This window comes from Thunnus thynnus, chromosome 16, assembly GCF_963924715.1.
Source record: "Thunnus thynnus chromosome 16, fThuThy2.1, whole genome shotgun sequence".
NCBI lineage: Eukaryota > Metazoa > Chordata > Actinopteri > Scombriformes > Scombridae > Thunnus > Thunnus thynnus.
The window spans coordinates 20,547,488-20,574,906 of NC_089532.1; the positions used below are offsets into that span (position 1 = coordinate 20,547,488).

The window sequence follows — 27,419 nt, forward strand, 5'->3', positions numbered from 1 at the left end:
AAAGTTCTACATCATCATTTCCTTTCATCTGACATCCTGTAAACAAATTAAAGTAGAGTAAAATTCACTAAAAGCACGCCAGTACTAATGGCAATATGGATCCACTCTAAAAGCAGATTTTCTAATCTGGCAGATACCCCAAGTCATTCATTTTACAGTACAATATTTTGTTGTGTTTTGCCATTTGAATACATTTGAGGGCAAAACCAGAACCGCCAAACCACCAAAACACCCTCTTAATCACCAGTCAGCTGACAACCAGGGCTGAGGATGAGACCTAAATTGCAAACTTCATCAGTCTCAAAACCCTCCATTCATGATTCATTCTAAAACCATAATGAGATCACACAATGACCCGACTATTTTATTCAGCAGCAGTGCTAAAAATTTCAACAGAAAATTTGATTAACTCTGGCAAAATGGACAAACTGCCAGTAAAAATGACGTAGTGCTCTCAGCCTTAATCAGTTTAAACCAGTGATTGAGTTTCCATTAGGCTGCGTTTTTCCCAGAATCATGTAAAAAACCTCAGCATGTGATTTGCTAAAAACAAAAATACAGCACTGTGCCCTAACATTGTGAGACAAAGTGAAGAGAAACATCAGGTTATACTTCAAGCAAATGGTTTTGTTCTCATAAGTCACAAAAACACAGAATTTTTACCAGCTTTATATTAAACAACATCTGCATCTTATTTGTCAAACTGATTCTGATTAATCTTGATTAAGTTTGTTATTAACATAACTGCAGATAATTCTGAATTGACTCTGATGTGTGCTTCTCTAGAACTGGGACGTCTCTCCGAGCTGTAAAACCATATGAAGAAAAGACCCTTGTTGTTCAGATGAAGATTTATTAAGACCATTAAAGAATTAATCTTCTTTCAAAAAGACCTGCCCCTAATTGCAGTGGTTAGAGTAAATTGCAGGGACATTATGCTGTGATTTGGTATCAGTGTTCACCTCAAACTGAAACAGGAAGCAAAGATCATGATAATATAGGGTGAACTAATTAAAGTAATTAGTAAAGTATCAGTGGTATTTTCTAATTACACAAAAATCTATTCATACGTTTTATTTGTTGCATCAAGTGTTTCACTAATGCAAACAAACAAATGATAAGCTATAGTAATTTAGAACATGATTAGATGTTGTTTCAGTGTGAGTACAATTTGGTTGTATTGCCTCTTCAAGACATACAGCATCTCTGTTTTACATTAAAACAAATGTACTGAAACATTGTCAATCTTTAAATTCAAAACAGAACCAACTGCTGCCACCACACATTATTTGGTGAAGATGTATGTTTTTTGGGAAGCCAAGGAGGGGGTGGAAAGGGGAAGACCACAACTCCTCCAGTTGTCATCCGGTTCCTCCGTAACAGCACAGCAGTGAACACAGAGCAGAGCAGACAGTGATTGTCTGGGAAAACCATCATTGATAGGAACAGGATTATAAAACCTCCGCTATCATCCACTTGGAATGTCCCTCCCACACGAATGAAGACCATCAGGCTTCACAGCAGCTCCATCATGTTGCCCCCTCCTCCCTACATTTATAGTCTGAGGAAGAAATTACTCATAGTCACCCTGCGGGAGAGTTCAAAAGCAGGAACACACAAAAAAGATAATGATTCATGTAACAATTTCAGGTGTTTTATCTAATAACACTCATATACAAATCTTACAAAGACATTTTTATGATTTTACATACATCATTTAAGCTGTTAGGTGCATTTCTTTATGGTTACAACTTTAAAAGCTGTGATGGGAACACCAATGCAATGCGTCATGATGAGCTGTATGTTCTGTAACCTTAAACTAACATGTTCCACCGAGACGCTCGACAATGACTTCAGTGTGAAACTGTAAAATGCCTCCAAATGACGAGCGAGGGACACATGGCTGCTGCCCCTGCTCTTTTGTTCCACTGGCTGCTTACTACTTGTTAACTGCAGCGTTATGGATGGAATTAGGACTGTTTTCTCAGCCTTATAGAAACATTTTGGAGTCTTAACTCAAGTGTTCTGGTCCAGTATGTTAAGGTTTCCCACCATGAGCCAGATGAATGAATAGGAAATGAGTGATAATTCAATTTAGACTCAGCTGTGGACTTCAGGCTCAAATTAAACCGATGTTTCAGCTGATCCTTCCCAAACAGACACACTTGCACAGGATAATTTAATAGTATGCACTATTGTGAGGTATATTGTAAATTTTTGCCAGGATGATGGCTGGAATTGCGTAAGGATGCTGATGGTAACTTTATCCATCCAACACTTAAGTCTGAAGTAAATATTATTATGAAATTTGGTATGAACAATTCACGGTCCCTGTGGATGAATGCTAATGTTTTTGGGTACCCCCTGATGTTTCTTCAAGCACCATTGTCAGGTTATATGCCCCCCAACCAATTTGGCACATAACAAAACTTAATAGCCCTATTTGCATGAAATCTGCTGCAGGCTTTTGTGATCCCCAGAGGAGAAATCCTGGTTTTGGTGACCTTTCCTCTAGTACCACCATCAGGCCCAAATAACAAATCCTGACCAGATTGCCATGAAATTTATTGTGCAGATATATGGTCTCCAGAAGATGAACCCTGAAGGATGACATTTTTCACCCTTTGTGGTCAGATTGTCAACTTTGTTCCCAAGACATCAAAAACTACTATAATGGCTGGATTTCCATGAAACTGGCTGTGGATATTCACTATCCCCAGAGGATTAATCCTAATGTTTTCAATAATCGCCTGACTTTCCTCTGGCACCTACATTATGCGGAAAAATCCATTTTCACAAGATGTCTTTATGGTATACTGTATATCTTAAGAAGATTTATCATAATCTAATAGGCAGATTGTCTGTTTGAGGACTACATTCATTTTCATAAGGGAATCAACCCATTAGATTTTAATAACCCTTTAAACTTTGAGGCTAATGATTAATAAGGTTTACAGATGGCAACATTCTCAGTACATTGTAGATGTGTCAAATACTCAATTATTAAAACTGTTGCCATGGACAATATGATTATAGTCAGAATAATCAGACTGACAGTGGTTAATTTATACAATGTGGAAACTTTATTCACACAGACATTTGCATTTACATCTAACATCATTGATGAAAACCTTACTGTAAGATTAAACCTTTACCTTGGAAATAGTACTTTGACAAAAAATTAACTGAACAAACTAGTGCTTATTAGTTTTTTCAGCACTTTTAACTAAATCTCATGGTCTTCATCAGCTGATGACGACTGTGAGACATGGTGAGATAGCTCAGATTGCACAATTGAAGCCCCAGAAAAAGCTAGTAAGTGGACACTGGATTACAGTAAGAATTGTTTTTTGTAAATCAATCAACCAAAGTATTTTCCATAAGATCTCCATGTGAGACTGTGAGAGTTGAAGTTGTTTTGGTTAAGTAATCAACCAACACTAATCTAAAATTTAAAAAAATCCACAACTGAAGCAAAACTTAACCAAAATGGTGACATTTGGTGTTCATTCCATTCTAGATCAATGAATAAGTTCATGTCTACAGTATAAACCCAGAGTATTTATTGTCATATTGAAACATGTTTAAATCCTAATTTAATTGTGGTATTATAATCTCTCTGTGAGTGGAGCTTTAACATCAATCGCTCTTTCAAGTAGCTTTAGACCATTATCTGTAAATCCTGAAAATAATGTTTAGTTTATGCTTTTTCTTTTAAAGGACAGAATGAAAATATGACCCACTCTTACACATATTTTCTGTCTCTTGTTTTTCCCAGAACAGCAGGCCTTTTTCCTCCTCTCACTGACATTCACAGACGCCTGTGGGAGCTGAGTCACGGAGACTCTTCCTCCATTGGGGGTTCACGGGTCATCATGACGGCTGCTCTGACAGCTGCTTTGGCCTTGACGAGAAACTGGAGGGGATTTTCTCAAAGTTGCTCTGCGAGAAAAGAGTGACACAGCACTACATTGACCCCAAGTAAGCGTTTTTCCTCACTGCCCTCTGGGGAGCGAGGCACTAGCTGTCCAGGCCCACACACCATCACCCACACAAATGTCTGAATGAACTCAGTCTCTAATCTCTTTGACTCACATGGTTTCCTTTCTCACATAATCCAAACTAATATTTCATTTTTTTAATTTGGTCAGCTATTGTCTATTGATAATATTTCATGATGTATTTAGATCAGTTGTCTCTAACCTGGGGGCCCCCAAGCAGTATCGGGATGTCACAGAGGGGTCACAAGATGATTGAAGGGACAGAGAAAAAATCAGTTTCAATAATTAGTCATTACTTCTCTCCATTTTTTGCTTTTTCTTGTGAAATACTGGATACTTTAAACCCCTTAAAATCTCAGTCTCTCCAAAGGCTTCTAAAAGTCCCTAAAATAAGTAAAACACCGGATACTTTCACTTTCTTCAGGCCTCTGAAAATACTTTAAACAAATTAAACAATTCAACAATGACCATACAGAGGCCATAACCTACAATGAGGGGTCATGAGAAGACATTGCCTCATTTCAAGGGGTCAGAAGCCTATAAAGTTGGGAGCCACTGATTTAGACAATATCACACCCAAGACTTTTGATTTTGGCCCACCAGGATCAAACTCACTTTGAAAGAAACCTTCTTTCCTGATAAAACTGATGTGTCAAAATGCTTTAATAACAGTTTTCCTATCTCTGTAGGGAGATGTGTAGCACCTACTGGATGATATCTGTTTATCATTTAGTGCTTGTTTATAGGAGCATCCTGTCCTGAGTATAAAAAGTATGACGTCATGTGGTTTTACCTGTCCCCAAAACTGACTTTTGCATTGCACTTCATTGCACTTAACTAAACTAAACTAAATGCAACTGATTGCATGACTACACATGTCCTGTTCCACTTCAGAGGAGAGACATGTCAGCATGGCACAAACTTTAAAAAACAACTGTCCTCAGTCCTCCCATGAAATCAGTGTTTCTGTACTTATGAGTGGTTGGTAATTTAATCAATACAAGCTGACACTGATGACATCTTCCCTCCATGTTTGTCACACCCAGCTGCACTGGGATGTCCAATATCTTTAGTGGGAAATGCTAACTAGAGGCACTGTGTGCTGCCACGTTTGATTTCTGCATCATTTGGCTTGTAATACTGTAAAACCTCACTGGGCTTCAAGTACTGGAAAATAAGGCTGAAATAAGTGAGCTCTAATAGAAGCAGATGGACCATGTCAAAAGTTGGAGATGACTTATTCCAATAAAATATTTCACAACTGCCAGGGAGCTTTTAAACAGCCCCCAAAAGGGAAGAATAAACATGTAAACTGGTTAACATTTGGAGGAGGAGAATGTTGAATTAATCAGATAAAAGGTTCATTCACACCTACACTCTTGGATGAATGGAGGATATAAAAGGATGTTACTAATAATGATGTTACACTGTCTGTCTGTGACCACTGTCTTGTGTTCACAAATATTCCCCGATGAGTTTCACCTCATTAGCCCTCCAGTCACAATAACAAAACATCCAAGACCACCCTCATCTCTCAGTAAATATACACCATCACAGCTCACTCCCCGACAAGGTCAGTCATTTTGCAAACATCGGTGAAGTCTTTTGTGGGATAGGCAGAGGAATCAAAACACTGGTTGGCCTTCAACTAGTGATCTCCACAGCTGTGCTCTCCATGTGATGTTTCCTACAAAAGGGTGCAGGGCTGTGAGCCGTGTGGTGGAGTTTCAGTGACGCTCCTGCCTTGCAAAATATACAACTTAGGCTAAAAAGAGCCTACAGCCACACTAGCGGCTCAGGTTGCATTTATGCTAAACACAGTGGTGGTTTACTTAAGTTCAAAATAGCAAAACCACACTGTGGAAATACTCTGTTGCAAGTAAGAATCATGCATTCAACATTTTACTTAAGTAAAAATATAGAAGTATTAGCAATAAATTGTACTTTTTTAAGTTTAAAAGTACTCATTAAGCAGAAGAATTGCTCCTGTCAGTGTTATATTACTGTATCATATTTTTCATTGTATATTATATTATCATATATTATTATTCCTGATGTATTAATATGTAAGCAGCATCTTAGTGCGTCATGTATCATTTTTAAACTCTTAGATTTCCTGTGTAACACTTTAAGTAACAAGTAAATATAGCTGTTAGATACATGTTGCAGGGTTGAAGTATAAAGTAGCATAAAATGGAAATACTCAAGTAAGGACAAGTACTTCAAAATTACACTCAAGTAAAGTACTTGAAATGTACCTAGTGATTTACCACCCTATAGTTTAGCCTGTTAGCATGCTAATATTTGCAAATTGGCACAAAATCCAGCTGAGGATTTGAGGAATGTCATTTTTGCAGGTATATGGTCACACAATTAAAAATTAATTTGTAACTTAAATTACTTAAAGGACCAATGTGTAGGATTTAGTGGTGGTGAGGTTGCAGATTGCAACCAACTGAACACACCTCCCCTCGAACCCCTCCCTTTAAAGCGTGTAGGAGAATCTACGGTGGTCGCGAAGAATGTGAAAGGCCCTCTCTAGAGCCAGTATTTGGTTTGTCCGTTCTGGGCTACTGTAGAAACATCGCAGTCAAACATGGTGACCTCTGTGGAAGAGGGCCTGCTCCCTATGTAGATATAGATAGACAGATAGGGCTCATTCTAAGATAACGAAAACACAACAATTCTTTCAGGTGATTATACACTAATGAAAACATACTTATGAATATTATATTCCATGTCTGCCAATAGATCCCCCTAAATCTTTAACACTGGTCCTTTAAATTAAGAACTTAATTACTTAGTTACTTAAATGTAAATTTTGACCTGACACTTTAGCCTGGCTAACCACTATAAAAAGCATTATGGGCTGATCAAGCAGCCACTAAGTTTGCAAAGTTTCCTTGTGAGAGTTATATATTACAGTTACAGAAACCGGTGTCTCTCATTAGCAATTTCACATACCATAAGCATTGGTAATGTGATTCATTGGAAGGAATCAAGTGTGATTTTATCTACAGTATAAAACATTGCATAGTTCCTTTTTTCCCCCCTGCCTGCGGGCACACAGGTGCAAATGAGGATGAGTTCTCAAAGAGGAGTAATTCACAACCAAAGTTCCTTTTTTCAAGGTCAGCTCGAGAACTATTGGCTCTCCTCCTCACACATTTAAAGGGGAGTGCTGCTCCGCTGTTGCTTTTGGCCTCTCAGTCAGTGGAAACCCACTGCTGCATACTGATTGAATATTGCCCTTTGAGGAGTCAACCCCCCTTAAAGTTCAAACGGACTTCTTCATTCCTTCCTTAGGTTTTGGTTGGCAAGCCAAGAATCAAAGCCACTCTGTTCTAATGAGTGGCTGCTTCGGGGGATGCAGATCATATACTGTACATTTGTGTCTGGTTTCCTTTGTGCAGTCAGTGATTCCCTTTCTAAACACTGAAGCCAAGTTGAGCTTAGATACAGTGTGATATGATAATACTGTTTACAGGAAGGCTATAACTTGCTATAAATTGATGTTATTAAATGTTTGATGTGATTTCCATTAATAAATGATTCTACTGTATTTTCATGGAAAGTTGGAGTGTCACACAAAGACTTGTCCATGCTGCCAAAAATAAAATTCGGGGGGGGGGGGGGGGGGGGGATTTTTTCGCAATAAAAAACTTGGCTTGGATCAAAAACATAAAAAGCTTTATTATTATTGGTCTTCAAAAACCCATATTGGTCAACCTCTCTTGTTATCCCATTGTAGGTTTTAAACCTCCACTCAACTGTATGAAAGCAGTATTTTTACTGATATATTATTTTTGATATATTTCATTGAATGTAAAATGCTTTAGTGGACCTGGGTTAGGGTCTGTTATGTGTCCACCTTGTTGAAGTGTCCTTTCCAAAACTTCGGATTCCTACAATCTTATTTCAACACTTTGGGAAATACAGTTATTTGCTTTATTGGCATGAGTTAGATGAGATGTAAATATATATATATACTGTAGCTTAGCTTAGTACAGAGACTGGAAACAGGGAGAAATAGCTAGCCTGAGTCTGTCCAAAGTTTTACACAAATCCACCTACCAACACTTTGAAAGCAAAAACCAAAGTAGTTTTTACACTTTGTTTATGAACATATTAAACAATCAAGATGTATGTTAATTAGTGAACTTTAAAGGTGGTAGCAGTCAGATTTTGTCACTTTTGGACAGATCTAGGCCACTCTTTGTGCTAACCCAAGCTAATTGGCTGCTGGCAGTAGCTTCATTTATTTTGCCCTTCCCTTGTCTAGTCTCTATGTAAGGCCTGGATCATAATGATTAATGTACTGTGCAGCATGTTACATGAGCAGAGCTATAACATGTTTTTATGAAAATATGAAAACTTTCCACAGGTTTCTATGTTCCACTGCATGTGATCTCAATTATTAAGCTGTCCCACCAGTTCTCATGCTAGTGCTTTCATAGCGGCCCTAAAAATCCAAATAAAATTTTATTTTTCAATCATTCATGATTACTTTTCAATACCAGGCTCATTCCTCTCATGTCATCCAATGCCCATCCAAGGTTCAGTTCTGGCATTAAATTCCTTAAGAAACGCTGTGCAAGAATCCACCATAAATTGGGCTGCTTGTTCAATGGCATGATATGAATAATAAATTGTTTAACAAAGATTCAAGAGAAATGTCTTGCAGATTTCTTTAAACTTTTACTCAGTTACGCAGCTCTGCTGTGAATCAAAAACTGATGAATTTCTGTGGTGAATTTTGCTTTCTTTGAACCTCAGTCTGTGTTTTGACGTGCCAAAGCTGATATCACGTCACATGGCTGATATGAATTTGCTGCTGCCATACACTGTGAGAAGTTTCTACAGTTTGACAATCTCTGACCTTTTATAACTGTACATCAAAGCATTTTATGAAATTGAGCAAAATATCACCTCTAATATTTATGTTTCATCATCCTATTCCATATTTATTTCATTTATTGACCATATGGTAAGAGTTTGACATTGTTCTCAGGTTTACCCTTTTGACGGGTGGCTGCCTTCAACCTCCAGTTGTCCTTGATTTGGTCTGCACTTTCACATAAGCAACTTTTATTTGATTTGGAAATATCCAGATAATTGTTTAAACAAATTATTTGACATTTTGGTAAATGCGCAGATTTGCTTTCTTGCTGGGAGTTAGATGAGATGATTGATGTTTCTACAGTGAATATGAAGCTACAGCCAGGACCAAGTTATCATTAGCTTAGCATAAAGACTGGAAACAGGAAATAGTCCAGCAAATAACCAAAAACCACAAATTGTCATTTTTACACTTTGAGTTTTGTACAGATAAACAAACCAGACATAGTGTGTTAATTTGTGAGTTTTGGAGATGCTGGTCAGCAGATTTTTTTCTTTCGTTTCCGGTCTTTGTGCTAAGCTAAGGTAATTGCCTGTAGCTTTATATTGAACAGATGTGAGAATGGTATCAATCAACTCATGTAACTCTCGGCAAGAATAAGCATATTACTCAAAATGTCAAACTTTTCCATGAAACGTTATTTTGGGAATTAAATGCTGCACAAATCTCAACAGTCGCCGCTGCTTTGTAACAGACATTTTGTCTGCTGTTTGTGAGGGGGCAACTGGAGATAAAACAGGGAGTTTGTTAAAATCTGTAACAACCGCAGACTCTGGAATAGCCCACTTTAAAATGATGCCACAAAGTGATCACAGATGCACGCTGGATTGTCAACAAAATCAGCATACAGAAACCAGACAGGGTAGCAGTGAGGAAGGTATCAGGCAACACTGAAGTCAGTTTTTTTTTGTGAGGTTAGAGAGAAGCACTGTATGATTGGTTGTGTTGGGGGAAAAAAGGGGACTTCAAGGCAAATAGGCTGTAGGATCGTCTTGGACAAAAGTTCTATGTTGAGACATAGTATGAAAAGCTTATCTCATAACAGGTGTGAACATACAGTATTTCAACCTGGGCAGCATGTCTCAGAGAGTGCTGGTCTGTAAATGAAAAGGGGCTTTACAGTTAAAGAAAGATAAGTGTGACAAAAGCCATGGCTGATGGTTTTGTTATCTTCTTCCATATATGACAATGCACTGCTGGAGGGAATGTTCTCTACATTTGTTCTCATGTAGAAGTACTTTTACAGACTTTCCTCCTTTATGACTAACATGAACCAGCTGCTTAGGCGCTCATACTTTACTTTGCCTGCAAGAATTCCCAGCCCTCATGAAACATAAACTTCAATAAAAATCTATTTGAGGTTTCAAGACTAATTGGAGGGCTTTTGCAAAGGTGGCTGAGATGTGTAGCATGCGCTCATCAGGAAATACGAGTAAGAAATTAATGGGTTTCCAAATAGGAGCTCTCCCATGTCAGCTTGTGGAGGTGATCTCGACCTTGATACCTCGCCTCCCCGGTTAACTAGATCTGGTTCTCTGGCATTTGAGCAGAACTCCTCCTCAGATATATTTAAACTTTTCTCACAATAAATAGAAATGGCTTCAGTTGTTACCTCATACATAGCTTATTTCGTTTATTTTAGATATGTTCAATGAGTGGAAATCTATGAGTTTTTCCAAGGCTGATATCTGCCCAATCTCATCTGCATTGTTGCCTCATGGAAATCTATCCATAGTCATTCAAACCTGATAAGATAAAAGCTAAGTGGATGCATGTAAGAGACTGTGAAGCAGCACACATGTTGGAAAAGTTAGGTATCATGGACTATTTGTTTTCACACTCACTGCTTTCCTTTCTTGTTGCCCTGACATGAACTGACATTCTGGATGGCTGAAAATATCTTTGGCTGTCAAAATAAATAAAGGTTCAAACTTCAAAGCATTTCCCTCAAGGCCTAATGTTGGGAAGAACAGGTCATGTCACTCAAAGTCAAATCTGTTTCCTTCAGAAGAATTTAGTATAAAAAATCCTGACCATTAGGCTCAGTCCTCAGTATCCACCTACAGAGTTATGAAGCTGCTTTGAGAGTAGCTTTCTAATCCATTAAGTTTTAGATCTATACACCATGTACAGATACATTATCAAGTTTCATCAGCAAAAGACCAAAATAACTGGAAAACTGAAACAAATGCTACATTTTCAGTAGTTTTATTGAAAAATGCCTCTTCTGTTTCAGAAATAAATAAGAAAATAAGGCTGTGTGGAATTCACAAAATGTGCAGTTAAAACATGAGAAAAGCAATTCTATGTCCATAGTCTTGCAACCAATCCAACTGCATTGATAGAAAACAACTATATTCTGACTTAGAAATCCTCAGTAAATATACAACACAACATGCAATTCCACATTTGGTAACAAAAAAAAAACATTTAAAAAAGTTTGGTTTGTTACAATAAGTCAGATTATCATTTGGTTTACAGGCCTTACAGAACCATCACAATGAACAAACCTTTGGGGGTAAAATTAATCGTCTGTTTTTTTTTCCGATGCAGTACCTGAAACAGCTTTACATACTGAAATTTGACAAAAACAACATGGGTTGTTGAAAATGCTGAATATGTTCAAAGACATACATACTGTACTTTCTGCTGGTTTTCACATGATTAGTGCATTACACATTGGAGTCCGATAAACACTTGCAGTTATATTACAAGCAGACACTTAGCAAGCACACAGGTTTGTAATGAACGAACATGTAGGTTTGTATTTATCTTGCTAAACTTTCTCATGTCAAAAAAATATATGTTCAATATAGCCACGGGTATCAAACCCATATAAGTACTAGTTTTGTTCTGAATATCACCTCACTTAAATGATCATGGAAATCATTTCATTATTACACTTTCTGAGAACTCCTTATTGTAGCTATGATGCTAGTGTTTCTTTATTGTCTGTCGGTAGTGATCTCTTTCCCCGTTGGTTTCGTGAGTAACCGGGTGATTGTATTGTCTCATACTCTCCAGATGGCTCCACAGGTATAGACACTACCTCAGGTTCAGGCTCGTAGCGGTTTGCTAGGAAATATTTAGGACGGCCAATCAAAAAAAGTGTTCTTTCTACAACTTTTCACATGCACAATTTAAATTATATTCCAAAATGGACTTCCAAAAATGTCCTGTATCAAACTATTTGCTTTCTACTTTATGCAGGAAGGACTTTCTTGCTCTGAATGAATGAAACATGTATAAACACTGATTGAGAACTTTCAAAATGCTGTCATGACATTTACAATAAAATCCATCAAGCTATCAGATAATAAGACGTAGTAAAATAACCAGCTGATACTACAAAGGACACAAGGAAAGGACAGGAGCGCAACATTTAGCACCAATTTTGCCAACATACACAAAGAACATGATGATTAAACAAATGGAACATGCTTCAGTCTGCACCAGAGCAGTTTAAGTTACTTTAAGGCGTCGTAAACAGAGGTTATGCTGGTGGTAAGTAAGCAGAGGGTTATGAGGCACAAGCTCAGTGTTAACTTGATTTTTAGTGAAACATCCTGGTTCATACATCATTTACAAGGCACAAAATTAGTTTTATTTACACATATCACCTCTACATTAACATTGCTTTCAGTTATGAAATCCCCTTTGTTAGTAGTTGTTTTGGGTGGTATTTGTACATGCTCCTTCCTTCGTAGAAATGCTCTGTCTCTGTATTTTTTTTCCCAGCGGATTGTGGTTCAAGATGCAAACAGGCCAGCAGGTTGCCATCACTGTAGCTTGTAGCTGTGAGATGATGTTAGTGCCAGTCCACTCCATTCTGTTTTTTTGGCTTTCGTAATGTTTGTTTTAATGTTCAATAATTATGTCCATGGTGATTATCCTTACATGCCCCATAGCAAATGGGAAAACATCTCAGAAACAGGACCTCAAAGTGTAAGTGGCACAGGTGACTTTAGATCGTTTACTATGCCAAACCTGAAAATAGTTCAAAGAGGGTGTGAGTTTTCTCTGTGGAACAAAGTTATTAGCATCTTTTTTTATTTAATGCAATGTCATCATACACTGCTAGCTAGAATGCTTTACATGCCAGTTTCAAAATTGTACATCAAATGTATAGAGGTAATGGAATATAGTGGCTCCCAATTCACTGGTCTCTAAACCCTGCCCCCCCAACAGTGATTGTCTAATTCTCATTTAACAACCATAATGAAGCTTTGGATTTCTCTACATGCTGAAGCATTGCACATGAAGCTGTAGTAAGAGCAAGGTGTCTATTAAGCCTTTCCAAAACCAATAATACAAGAGCAAGATTGTACAGAATAGATTAAACAGTGCTCTAATGTAACATGCAAACATTAACATTCCCAGCTAACAGCAACTGTAGCTACTGTGTGGAAGCTGGTTCTAGATGCTAGGCTAATGTTAGCAGTTCTGTCCTGCTCTATTGGATTTGGAGATGTAGACACTCCAGAAATTCCAGCCAAAGTCATTATCCCTGAAAATTATTATTACTTTTGTCACAATTGTCGAAAACAAAAGTCTCATACATTGGTTAGTCCCCATCCTATAAGCCTTTTCTTTTTGTACGCTAAAAGTGAAATATAGCTATTTGAAAAGACAAACAGTAAGGAATAAACCTAAATTTTAATCTGTCTTGCTTGTCCAAGTCTTCCATGAAAAAAGGGTTATACAATAAAAAGTCTGATCTTACATTTTCCCTTATCATACCTATTACCAACTATCATACTACTACAACGTATTGTACTAAGCTTATTATCTCAGTACTGCAATACAAGAAGCTGTTACTTTTTGCCTACAAGATTCTTGTTTTAAAACAAGTCAGCTTGATTGTTTTCAACCAACTCATGGAGCTGACATTAGCTTCTGTATAGAAATGAGAAGTTGAATTTTACTACCTCTGTCTACTAAGACTGCATATATGCCATGCAAGAACTAAAAGCTTGACAGGCGTAGCAGCAGAAACTAAGGGGGACGGGGTTTAGCTAATTTCTTATAGAAATAAGTTTGTTTTCAATTAAAAAATCAATACTTTGTAACACTTATATTCATACCTCAATACATTATCAAAGAAAGAAGTAGTGCTGAGTTGCAAATGTAATTAGTCTGCATACACTTAGTCTTATCTAATGTAGTACACTACCATGCAGGACCTAGACAGCGTTGAGTGTACCTGTGTATCCTTGTCCATTGTAAGGAATGCCAACACACTGAGAGGAGTCGCAGTATCCAGTAGGTCCTGGTGGTCCCCTCACCCCAGGAGTACCCTGACGACCTGGAGGGCCACGAGGCCCAGCGGAGCCAGAAGGACCTGGTGATCCTGTTCTCGACTCGCCTGGTGGCCCTGCAAGAGGGAAGAGAGAAGGTGAGGCCAGTTTGAAAACAGGGTCTTTGGAGCTCACAAAAACCCTCTGACATCACCCGTAAATCTTCAGTGGAAATGGTGGGGGTAACACGGGGTTGCAGCACTGTAATTTAAATTTTTCAATGGCTCAATTAAAAAGCTTGACCAAAAAAAAAGTAGTCTAGGGCTGCGTGGAGTTACACCCCCGGCCCCGTCTGTCTAGACGGTAAAAACTCAGGATGGAATTTTCCCCCTCTCTCTTTTTCTCTTGCTTAAGTGAGCCCATGTGTTGTCAATGAAGCCACCAAAGAAAACTCATTGTACAACAATCTGATTCTCTCTCTCTCTCTCTCTCTCTCTCTATCACTCACACACACACACACACACACATACACACACACACACACACACAGGAGTGAGTCATCAGTGTGGACTTCCTGGTCTTCAGTTGTTTCTCACTTCATTCACAGAAACAGACATATCAGTGTTTAGTGTTGTGGGCTAGACATCAATAGAAGGTCCTTGTTGTTTTTAAATAACTTCCTTGGGAAAAGGAAATCTTCTGAAGTTGTGAGTTTTTTACAAAAAACATATTGGATATCAATTGCAACTGAGGAAAGGCCACAACATTTTCCAAACTGACAAATCAGCCTAATAACAACTGTTATTAACTGTTTCTAGACTTGCATCATGACCTTGACTGCAGACTGACTGGAGATTGCCTAAACTCCACACACTGAGAAATCTCTCTTTAATGATGAATGCAAATACATTCCATTTACTTTATAATATTTCAAATGTGCACAATGTTTGGAGAAGCTCAATATCCACAGGACATAAATTCTACAGGGAAGAATTGGGAATATGTTTGGGGTCTCTCCAAAGAATTTATGCAGTGCAGCTGACCAAATGAAGGTGCCTGAAACACAAATACTATAGGTAAATTCTGGCCTCTAGCTGGAATGTGTCATTTTAATTAGACTAACGGGAGTACTCTGTGTCCTTGAAAAGGTTCAAAAAAAGGTTGAAAAAACTATCAATGTAAAACTGTGAAAGATAAAGTTGTAGGACACAGTGGGAGACCAGCAGACTGTCTGCAGCTGCTGGAGAACAATGTTCAACAAAAAAAAAACTGATTGCTTATGTTCCTTGCCTCATTGAGATGGGAGATTCAACCATAATGGACTTTTCCACCCAAGAAATGGAGAAAAGAAGCAATTCTGTTACCTGGTGGCCCACTTGCACCTCTTTGTCCTCTGATACCATTTCCTGGAGATCCTCTCTCTCCCTTCTCCCCTGGCAAACCTACATAAAACAGTAGAAAGAGGAAATCACTCTCACAAAAATAAAACATGTTTTTGGAAAAATCACCAATTGCCCATATCCTGAAATGAGTAGGAAAGTAAAGAGCAGTATGACACACTGGAAGAGCAAACTTTGATTGAATAATATTTTGTAAGGTTAACTTGAATCATGTGTAGACTACACAAGGTAATGCAGTTATGTCAGTCAGCACTCAGCATTCAGTTATTCCATTCAGCACTGCAGTCTACAGTTTCAGTATTAGCATGGCCTTAATTATTTCATTGCTCACCATTTGCTTATTATTCTCTGCTTGCTGCTATGTAACACTTCCAAACATTAAAAAGATGAAAGCATTTAAAGTACCTCTCTCTCCTTGACTTCCAGGTAAACCTGGGCTTCCAGGGAAACCAGGTCGACCTGATTGTCCAGGCTCTCCACGGGATCCCTGATTGCCAGGTGGGCCAGGAGGGCCGGGTGGCCCTGGAGTGTTGCTACGATATCCAGAAGGAATCTGGTTGAGCATCATGTCAATTCTACTCATCTGACCTGCAAAAAGAACAAAATCAGTTGGATTGGGGTTGTATTTTAAGGTCAATAACATACCTTAAGGATTATGAGAGGTTTCACTCACTGTTCACAAGCTGTTCACAAACTTGTCTGGCAATGGAGCGCATCATGTTTTGGGATGCAAAGTCTCCCTGGAAAACAAAGAGTTTCATGAGGAGGTGACATTTCTTTTCTCCTTGATGATGTATGATAACTCGTGTTTGATTCATTTAATTAAATTTAAAAAAAATAATAATTAAATAAATTTTAACACAATACATACCCTCTCTCCTTTCTCTCCTTTAAGGCCAACAGGTCCCTGTTTAACAAAAAGAAAGTTAACAGTGACTAGATGTCAAAACGAAACAATGACCTTGATCTTCCCTAAATACTGTCATGTAACCATTAATGTGAAGCTCGTTATTCAATACATACTGGATTTCCTGGATCCCCTGGTTTTCCTGGTTTCCCAGTAATTCCGGGTACACCTGGATTTCCAGGGCTTCCCTGAAAAAAAGAAAAAACACAGAGGGAGTAGTGTTTATCTTGAATTATGGCACAGTAAACATAATTGCAACGTTTAACTCCTGCTCCCTGTTAACTGTTGTGTAACAAGCTTTAATTTGGGATCTATGCTTTGACATCTGCAGTGGGGGTATGTGGCATATGCTGCCAAGAACACTAAAGAGGAGATGGAAACACACATGCACAACAGCAACAGGGATAGGGGGCACGCACACACACACACACACACACACACACGGACACAAACACCAGCCACTGCTAATAGCTCTTGGAGCAGTCATGACGGTATAGTGCATGTGAATTCTATACTGGCATGATGCTTGTTGGCATCATGCCATCATCATCACAGTGGAGGGGCCTAAAGACTACAGTCTGCTTTTTTATGTGCTGTTCCAGCAGAGTGCAACTGTGGAGCCAGAGGAGTAATTGTTGCAGATATATCGGGATGTAAAGCTTGCTCCAAGGCATATGTATTTGGCTCTTTTCTGCACAACACAAAGACATAAAGACAAACACACACATACTCACCATGGGCCCTGGTGGGCCTCTGGGTCCAGATTGTCCCTCCTTTCCTGGTGGCCCCTATGTAGAAACAACATACAATCACACATGGGTTAGAACACCCTGGGGACCATGTCCATGCAATACATCAGTGTCATGACTTTATATTGGTTTCAGCCTTGAGTCTGTCATTTTAAATTACATTTTTAAATAGTGGCTCAGTTATTCTGGCTGACGCAAGTGAGAACATGCACTGCACGATAGTATTTCTGAGTGTGCTGAGTTGAGTGGGTGATCACATGCAAAACATGTGTTTAAGTAAGTGTTGGATCCATTTGTAGGCTTTGAACACTGTGTGTACACTAAACAGGCCTGGAGGTAGATCTTACCCGTGCTCCGCTTGGTCCAACGGGGCCCAGAGGACCACGTGGCCCTGGAGGACCCTGGGAAAAAAACAGACACACTTAATCAAATGCTAATGATCAGGAACAGCACGTTTACACAGCTCCCAAATGCCTCTGTTGAACTAGGCTCTGAAGAAAAAAACCCTGCAGTTTCCCAGTTATGAAGCCAAAGATAATATATCATCTCGCTACTCCAAATCTCATATCTGTCTGTTGACACATGATTTCAAGTAGAAATGTGCATAGACAGCTCTGTTACAATAAGCTTTATTGTACTAAGTAACCAACACAATGCTGCCAATAAACTCCAACAAAGATCCAAGAAAGGGACTTTCTCCAATGTCTGAATCCACTTATTCAAAGGCCAGAATATGGTTGAATGGTGGGAGTGGGTTGAATGACCTCAGTTGGATGAATGAACGGTTCCTCGTCCAAGAGATGGCTACGTAATACCAGCTCAAAAATGCCCTTCAGCTATAGAGTTTCCATGTAATGTCAAATGTGTTTAGCTTTAAATCTGTAAACTTCCATCACCTTAAGACTTGATAAAGCAGTGATACCAATAATTTGAAGAACCTCAGAGAAGTTTGAATGCTATGATGCAGTAGTGGTGAAGACTGGTTTTATTTGACTTCACTTTTATCCAAAAGGTCCCCAGTATGACATCTACTGTATGTCAAAGACATTCTAACTTTTAATAGACATGAAGTCTTTACCAAGTTGGGATCATCCTCAATTACAAGGCTGGGGAAGAACATGTTCCATTCCATATTTCCCCTTTGGTAACATGAGTCTATGTTTCATAATAATTTAACTGCAAAACTGGCCTTCTACCGTTTGTCAGTCATCGTGCTGATTTGAGAGTGTGGGTCTCCCTAAGGATGGCATGGTAAACCTCCCACTCTGAGTGTGGTTTCAATTGTGCAGTGTGGACTGAATCCAGGCTCTAGTAGCAGCACTACTCTCTATGGATAGTCTCCTGTTTCCTGTTCATGAACCACAAAATGAAGGGGGGAGTACTTACTTGTAGGCCAGCCAGGCCTGTGTCTCCAGCATCTCCCTTTGGTCCGGGGCGACCCTGAAGGCGGAGGAGGAAAAGACAAGTCAAGTCAATTCATTTATATAGCGCCAAATCACAACAGACGTTATCTCAGGGTACTTTTCGTATAGAGCTGGTCTAGACCATACTCTTCAATTTACAAAGACCCAACATCCCCCCATGAGCAAGCACTTAGCAACAGTGGCAAGGAAAAACTCCCCTTTAACGGGAAGAAACCCCAAGCAGAACCGCACTCTAGTTTGCCTTACTGCTTTGTTTTATTGTTTTAATGTGTGATTGTTATTGATTTCATGTTTTGACATGAACATCTGTAGGTGAGTAAAATCAAGTAAAAGTAAATAAAGAAGCAGTCTAGCTGCCTGGCTAGGAGTAGTAAGGTTTTTAGGAGTGTAATGCATCTTGACTTGAGTTGCAAATCCCACTCACTGGTGGATATTGAGCAGAGAATATTCCAGCCATCCCACAATTTTCACACACTGCAACTTCATATCACCATGAGCACTAATCATAAGCGATAGCGTCTGTCATATATGTTAAAATCCATCTACCACTGTACTGATGATGAACTCCTTCTTCCCTATGATTTGTGCTTGAGTTTTATATTGTAGGTGAACTTACAGGTTCTCCAGGTAGAGACAGTCCGTTAGGGCCTTGTGGACCTGGTGGTCCCATTGGGCCTACAAGTCCTTGCTCACCACGTGGACCCATTGGACCCTACAGCATTACAGTGACACACAACAAAACTGTTTCATAGCCACACTCTTTAAAAAAAGAATCCTCAAGACAATCTTAATAAGACTTTTTACTACATAGATATAGAAGATGAACCCTAACAGTGTTGAGAAAGGGGCCTTTAAGTTACTTTTTGAAGGGCCTCCTTTAAATCAAGTTGAGGAAAAATATACAGCAGTATTCAGTAACTGAATTCAGATGTGTGCAATGTGCTTTGTCTGATGGCGCAACTGATAGCACTAATTGCTCCTGGCATACCATGGCAATGAGAAGTTGACCTTTATTATCTGTGGTTTTAGCATTATTGATATTGTCAGCAAGCTTCATTGGCTACCAACTGGTTCAGTTTATTTGTCTAATGTACAGTAAAAAGAGTTATGCATGTAAAAAGCTTGTAAAAACATAATTTATATGACGCTTAAAGTGATGTAAGGTTTGACTCACAGCGTTGCCTTGTTCTCCTCTGTCTCCTCGTGGTCCCTTAGAACCTGGGCTGCCCTGGAAAAGCAAGGAGCCAGAAAGACAAGTGTAACAACAGGAGCAGATTCCAAAAGCCCTAAAACCCAGAGCCATATGAAATCCTCGCTGGGGCCTAGTGAGGTTACCAAGCATACATATTCCAGACTGTTGTTTTTCCGACAGGCATTTATCTTTTGACACCTCTCCCTAAGCCCACATTTCATTGTATGCCACTGGTCTCACCCTCAACTGCTCCCTCCAAAGGAAAAGAAAATACCATTCCTGATGCGAGGGACTGTAAAGCAGGCTCAAGTAGCTCTTTATTGCTGTACTGTCATTAGTATGTATGGTATTATTATCATCACCAAAACACTTCTGAGGAAACCATTTTATCGGACAGACAGAGATAGAGTAGGTGAAGATAGACTGGGTGGGAAGAGGGATGGTGGGATGTATAGTGTCTTTACCGAAGGTCCAGGAGGCCCCTGAGGGCCAATGCTGTCCTGTGTGCACGTACAGGAGTGGGGAAGGGACGGGCACTTGGCCTCATCTCTCTGAAAAAGAAAAAAATTAGATACATAAATTAGAAAGAGAAATAAGTGTACACACTCACCTCAGGGGAGTATTGTTATTTCACACCCACTCATAATTGAGGACATGTCTTGGCAATCTACAAAATACAAGGGCTAGAAAAGAAAATCCTTGAACTAATTTTGTGACAGTATCCTGGCAAATTGTGTCTTTGACTTAGGTTGGAGTTTAAGAAGAAGAGACAGTTTAGAGACCTGGCAAAGGTCATGATGGAACAGTGGCTCATGCTGAAATGTGACTGGAATCAGGAGAATTAGCGTGGGGGTTTAAGACCAAATGCTCAGTGACAGCTGCAAACCTTGTCCACATTTTTGGAAATGACTGTTTGACAAAGTGAATTATATAACAGTGCAATCATTGAGATGATGTATTAATAACTGTTGCAAATTATAGATGAAATGCTTATAATTGTCTAAATGTGCATGCATCCGGTATTTTCCATACTGTATCAAAATAAATGTGATTTATTGTCTGCTCCATGATCTAAAGGAGCACTTGTTTTCATGTAATTGGAAGGTCATACTGGAAACAGTCCGATTTGCACAATTACACAGGATACAAGGTTCTATTCAGTTCAACTGAGGCACTTTCTTTTTAAACAGCAGTCTAGTGATCAGCTTTCATTTCACCAAATGACTACATGTCAGCATACAAATGACCTAGACTGTAAATCACCAATAAGGCACATAAAAACATGTGAAATAGTACACCTATATAGTGCACATATAAACAGCCGTTTGACTTGCTTTGGTTATCAAATGGCACCCCCCGTAAGATTTTGAAATGACACTTGTTCTTACTGTGGCTGGCAGATCGCAGCATCTGTCTCGGCTGATCCAGCTCAAGCTGCAGATAATATCAAACATCTGGAGCTGGAACTACACAACAGAAAAGGGGAAAAATATTGAGAGGTGTTACAAATGGCTCCCATTCATGATGATAATGCACACTGTTGAAAACAGACAACACACACAGACAACCCTCACAGAAAAAGAAAGATACAGGCTTTCATCCTTCTAGCAGTCACTAGGAGCAGTTAAAATTTAATTGTGCATCTATGTACAAGAAGGTTTGGGGTATTCATTCTTTGGAAAGTTGTGAGATGCTCTTCCAAACGTGTTTTTCCAAGCCTTTTGCACTTTTAACAAGTCTGAGTTCTTTTTCGCTTACTGTTGCAGACTGCCTATTTCCGCCTCCAGACTTGGCCATCTTGCCAAGCACTTCGTAGCCATCCAGAGAGATGTTGTTGGCCTCCTTGATGGGCTTCTCTGCCACCTCCTGGCAGTCCAAGTGGAGCTTGACTTTCTCTGGAGAGATGCTGATGTGGAGCTGGAGCATGAGAAAGAGGACGGAGAGAGGGCACCATCAACAAAACATTCTTGTCTTCTTAAAACTTAACAGCTGCCAACTTTGTTGCAACACAATTACTTGGCAAGGAGTACTAAGAACACTGGAGATTTTGAAAAGCTGGGTTTGGCATTAATTTCTATCTGGAAGGGGCATGATTGCCCTTTAAAAGAGAAGAGAAACTATTCAAGAAAATGCAACCATAAGGATTGGAACAACCTCACTGAACCTTCCTAAACCATGTTGTCTTAAACTTATAAAGATGCTGATACTCTGTTCCACATAATTGCTAGATTTGAGAAATTGTTTAGTCTTTGCAGAATTGTGTTAATTATAGATTCTGATATTACTGAGTGGTTACTGATTTGGCATACAGCTTCTGTTTGATGCCTCTACAGACGAATGGACCATAAAAAAGGAAATATACAACAGTGAGCATTTCCATGCAGCCTTAAAGCTGTAGACAGAGATTGTATAACAACACAGAATGACAAAGTGCCAGATTTTGAAGTTTCCTGTCCAGAGAACCGTGCTCCACATCTTGAAACAATATCATTTGCGGTGTGCCATCAAAAGTACTACACTTTCCATACTTTTCCTTCACAGATGCACATTTTTGCCTGCACATTTTCCCCAACAGTCAGACAAGCTTTCTTTATGTCAGAAAAGGCAAGCTACCATTTCTTCCTACAAAGCCATACCAACCACAGACTAGGCCATAGTTCTTGGCAACCAATCACAAAATTACAGTTGACTTCCTTGGCAACAGAACAAACTATCTGGTAGACCGCAAAAAGAGAGGGGTGTCGTTTATCCCAGGATCCTGGCATGGATATACTATACCATGATGCTCTTGAGGGCTTACCAAAACTACTTTAGATAATATAGTGGGATGGCAAATAATGAGCATGTACTGTATATATTACCTCACTGACCAATAAGTAAACACAATAAAAACACTTAAGTCACTTGAAAATAAGGTCTCGAGAAAACTAGCTTTCTATTGACCCCTGCTCCTTCAGTTGATGGTACTTGAAGTCATCTGGTCCTAGTGCAGGGAAGTGTTGACAGTCGAACAATTTTCATTCATCAATTGTTAACACAGAGGGTTTCACTGTGTCAACACTCAACAGTCTGAGTACATATGGTAGGATTTCAGTCTGACATCCATGTCCACTCCAACACACTTGACATATTTCCATGATTTCTATCAGATTAAATTTTATTGTTCTTGGCTTTGTCCAATCTTTAGCCTTGAGGACCACAGGACCTTCATTTTGAGCATGTACTAATGAGCAGGTGTGAGTCTTCTTTATAAAATTGTGTCCAAGGTTAAGTTAGCTTTTATTGAGAGTAAAAGGAAAAATATAATCAGTATAAAGTCTCCATTAGATTGGTGTGTCAGTGCAAACAGTGCCGAGACATGATCACAAAATCCCCAGTTGGGTTGGATGGGAAGCGCTTTTGTCCGATCTGTCACATGTGAACGGACAAGGCACCGTGGATTTATTTGGTAAGAGAATACGGTAATTAATTATAATTATAATTTCCTGTATTTCTAGTGGTTTCTTGGGTCATTAAGTCTGTTTGTCCAGGCCAGAGAAATAAAATAGTCAAAAATGAAGAGCACAAAGACTGCAGTCAAGAGAGCAACCATCATAGAGTGCTTTGGCTTTGTGGAGATCTCCATTCGCCTCCCTCTCTTTCTTAATTACTGTATGCGGATATTGGCACAAACCTCCTAACCAAGTCTCTGAGAGGAAAATTCAAAGGACTTAGTTCAAGGCTTATAAGGCAATACGTTTTGTCTATTTTTCAGAATGGAGAGAAACTACAGTACACTGCTCTGTGGCTTACACACTCAAACGTCCACCAATGTAACTCTGAACACAAGAGTAGTCACTATGACTTATGGAAAATGTCTTTTTCACTTGGGTTGACAGGAAAGTTCCCTCTATGGACTCCCACCCTTCGAGTGTGGGAGGGGATTCCCTGGTGAGCTAGTGAGTGGCTAGCATCTGCTGAAGTCATCTAAGTGAGCTTTCCCACATGTTCAACTAGTGGCAGACCACGACCCCTCCAGCCTGGGTTACTCTTTATGAACTAGCCTGAGGAGAAAAGCCAAATCTGCAAGCAATCTCTGACCCAGTGCTGTGGTATAAAGGCTCATGAAGTGCATCTAAAAAAACGAAAAACGGCAGTTCAAATGAGAATATATTGGTTGTAAGGAAGTAGATTTACGAAGCATTTGACACTAATCCTCAATGAAACTCCTACAATTTAACGACTAGGAAGCAACGTACAAATCTTAGAGTTGAGGTTTGTGCAAGATTCTGTCAAACTCAACTACAAGAAAAGAAAAGAAAAAAGAAAAGAGCCATGATTTAAACAGATGATCAGTATCAAACACTAGTACTCCATAAAGATATCATGTACCGGTGTGGTTGGTAACAGAGAGGAAAGTATAAGTAGATGAATTGATTATGCGACTGACAGAAAATTAATTGGCTATAATTTTGACAGTTTTTTTTCTGATTTCCTCGATCTTCTGTTATAATAAACTGAATGTCTTTGCACTTTAGAAAAACAAAATATTTGTAGAGAACTTTTTTACTATTTGCTATTTTAAAGACAAAACAATTAACCAAGAAAGTAATCTGTATATTTCTGTATATTACTATAGACAACAGAAGTAATGGTTGGTCGCAGCTACTGTTGGTTAACTTACAACTTAGACTTTAACCTGTGATTTTATTGTGTTTTTGTTTTGTTTTTCTTCACACATCTGCAATCTGGACAATAAGCTCAACTGCCATTTGTGACACACCTCATCAATGGTCACTCTGGTTTCAGCACACACACATACACAAACACACAAACACACACACTGAGGTCATTCTGTAACAGCCATGGACAAAGTGTTGGGAAACCACTGACAACATGTAAACACACACCACCACAGCAGTAGGCAGTGGCACTTACTCAGCAGACCAGTAAATAAGCAGCTAGGTAGACCGCTGCAGCTCATGGAAAGGCAACTACTGTACCACAAACTAGCCACCCAGTGTACATTCAGACTACAGTCTCCACCACGGCCACAGACTGAGAGAACATACACAAATCTATCCACGCACACACAGATCAGGCTGCTGTCCAACTAGAACAGCGGTGATGTCATTTACATCCTATCCTGACCTAACATTTTCCAGGGTCCCATTCATTCATGAAGCTACCCTACAATTAGATGTGTAGATGCTAAATAGTCAAACTGAAGAGCCATTTACAGTACCGCTCTGATCTCAGGGCCAATTTATTGCTTTCATCAATCAGTTCCTCAGTTCAAAAAACTGCTTTCTGTAACATCAAGAAATGGAGGAACTTTGATGTCAGATAAGATCCTGGAACATTGAAAAGGGTCATTCACTTTGATTACCTTGGGAAAAAGGGGACCTGTATATTAAATAAGGGCCATACTGTCCTTGGAAACAATCTCAATTGCAATTGGACATGACTTTGAGTACATTGGAACCAGTTGTTTCTCCTCAGTGATGAATCTAGCATAAGTAATTCCAGGTCGGTATGAAAATATACTGTCCTTCAGTGTTTTATTCTCTGCATCCTACTGTGTGGAACATAACAAAGGATGTTTTACATTCGTGGTTACTTTGAGTTGGATGTGAAGGCATTTGATGTCTCTTTCTACCTCTTGCTGTTGGCCCAAGAGACTCCATTCTATACAAATGCTGTTTATCACGGTTGTTAGCTTGGCATGTGAGCCTGATGTAGTGGTAAAATCCCTGAGGAGGAACAAAGGGTTTGCACAACAATAATACCACTGTGGGGGGTTATTTCAAGTTAGATGAGAGGTTTTGTGAGATTGTTTGATGATGAGCAGTTCATGTTAATGACTCTTCTAATAAGCACTTTCCTACGGTAGTTCAAGCTTAACTTCTTGCATAAAAAACAGGGCATGATTGCACAGATCCGTTTCAGAATTCTGTGAGAGTTCTGCCTCAGTCAAGATTAGAGTCTAGATCAGGGGTCGGCAACCTATGGCATGTGTGCCCACGGTGGCATGTGAGGCCATTAACACGGGCACGCGGAGCAATTTAATAAAAATATATATTTTTAATATACTGTAGTTATATTCTTTTACTATATATGTATATATAAAATATAGCCTAATGGTGGCCTAAACAAACAATTTGGTTTAAAATAATACTGAAATCATTAATTAGTCTCAAAATACACCATGGTTTTTGACAGCGAGGGAGCCCACACATTTGATGTGGTCTATCATACCCCTCCTGGAATTGGAGTCAGAGTTCTGTGCCAGATTTCAGGACTTCCAGTAACACGGCCCATTGTTTTCTTTTTTGATAAACTCAGAACACTTGAAGGAGAACAGCATGTCCCTGTAACAGTGGATAGGGATTGAGGAGTTCGAAATGCAGCAGATAGAACTCAACGCATCCTCACTGTGGGTATCTAAATGCACAGAGCTGCACAAAACACTGGAAGCTGCCGACATCGATCAAGTTTGACCAAATATTCTCACATATGAAGTTATTTTTGCGTCCCATATGCAGCCAAACGACAACGGACCATTCAGAGGCAAGTGTCGAACTGAAAGTCTTCAAATACGGACTAGAGATCACACAGCTCAGCAAAGAAAAGCAGGAACAAGGGTTGCACTATATCGGTAAGACTGAATTAATTTTCTTTTGTGCCCTGATAATTTTCATACTTGTTTGCACAAATAATGAAGTCTGTGTGTCTAAAGCACATATCTTTTGGCATGCAGAATCTAGATGGGGGCAACAAGTGGCAGCAGTAAACAAATAAATAAATAGATAAATGTGCATTATGAAATAAACTGGCACTCAGGTCTGTGATTTTTTTTTAAACATTGTAAAGTGGCACAGAACATCCAAAAGTCTGCTGACCCCTCGTCTAGATAGTGGGAAACATCATGATTCAACATTTAAAGACATTTTTGACTTTTTTTCAGCCAATAATGTGCATGCCCCCACAGTTAGTAAGTATCCTTAATCCATTCTTACATTCTTACTCCTTCAATTACTAGAGCTCAAACAAAAATGTTAAAGACAAACTGTGAAGTTAGCTTATTTTGTAAAATAAATATGCAGACTTTAGGATGTATTCTTTCAATGCCTCATGCCATTTCTGAAACCAGCTTAAGTTAAATCAAATAAAAATGGATCCAGTCTCCTGACTGGTGCTTCAGTTAGGAACAGACTGGTTTGGAATTCACTTAACAACTACCAGGATAGTCTCCAGTCTTGATGTGGTCAGACCTCCATGGTTAACTGTAACAGTTTGCACATTATTCTGTGTCACTGAGGTATCAGAATTTCTCTCCAACCTCTCTTTGAATGTATTTATAGCCTCCACAGCTCATCTATCAAATTAACTGCCCCTGGTCCAAAAAAAAAAAAACTAAGCTTGATGTCAAATCATAAAAAATGCCAGAAGACCACTTTGACATTAGACCTACATTGTAAGATTGATAGCACGGAACTTTTTTGACAGGTTAAATGATACACTTACATAGCATTGGCTGTTTGTCAGATCTTCACATTAAAAAGTAATTCAGCCAAATTAAATGAGGCGTAAAAGTCCCACAAAGACATATAAAATGATTTAAAAACAA

The 27,419-nt window shown here is 39.0% G+C and overlaps 1 protein-coding gene across 4 annotated transcripts in view; it reads right to left on the bottom strand.

Annotated features, from left to right (window-relative positions):
• Positions 1–11,093: 11,093 nt before the first annotated feature.
• col12a1a (collagen, type XII, alpha 1a) overlaps positions 11,094–27,419 on the bottom strand; it is a 57,907-nt gene continuing 41,581 nt past the window's right edge. For 3 of the 4 annotated variants that reach the window (XM_067615262.1, XM_067615261.1, XM_067615264.1), the window contains 15 exons: positions 21,569–21,727; positions 21,199–21,276; positions 20,275–20,361; positions 19,793–19,846; positions 19,235–19,330; positions 18,581–18,634; positions 17,542–17,595; positions 17,180–17,233; positions 16,562–16,633; positions 16,410–16,445; positions 16,212–16,278; positions 15,944–16,126; positions 15,503–15,580; positions 14,105–14,275; positions 11,094–11,976 (listed from right to left, as the gene is read on the bottom strand). In XM_067615262.1, coding sequence (XP_067471363.1) covers positions 11,828–11,976; positions 14,105–14,275; positions 15,503–15,580; positions 15,944–16,126; positions 16,212–16,278; positions 16,410–16,445; positions 16,562–16,633; positions 17,180–17,233; positions 17,542–17,595; positions 18,581–18,634; positions 19,235–19,330; positions 19,793–19,846; positions 20,275–20,361; positions 21,199–21,276; positions 21,569–21,727 — 1,392 coding nt within the window. In that variant the 3' untranslated portion in view covers positions 11,094–11,827. Of the gene's footprint in view, positions 11,977–12,642; positions 12,889–14,104; positions 14,276–15,502; positions 15,581–15,943; positions 16,127–16,211; positions 16,279–16,409; positions 16,446–16,561; positions 16,634–17,179; positions 17,234–17,541; positions 17,596–18,580; positions 18,635–19,234; positions 19,331–19,792; positions 19,847–20,274; positions 20,362–21,198; positions 21,277–21,568; positions 21,728–27,419 lie in introns of those variants that run through there. The other variant, XM_067615263.1, reaches the window with a different exon arrangement.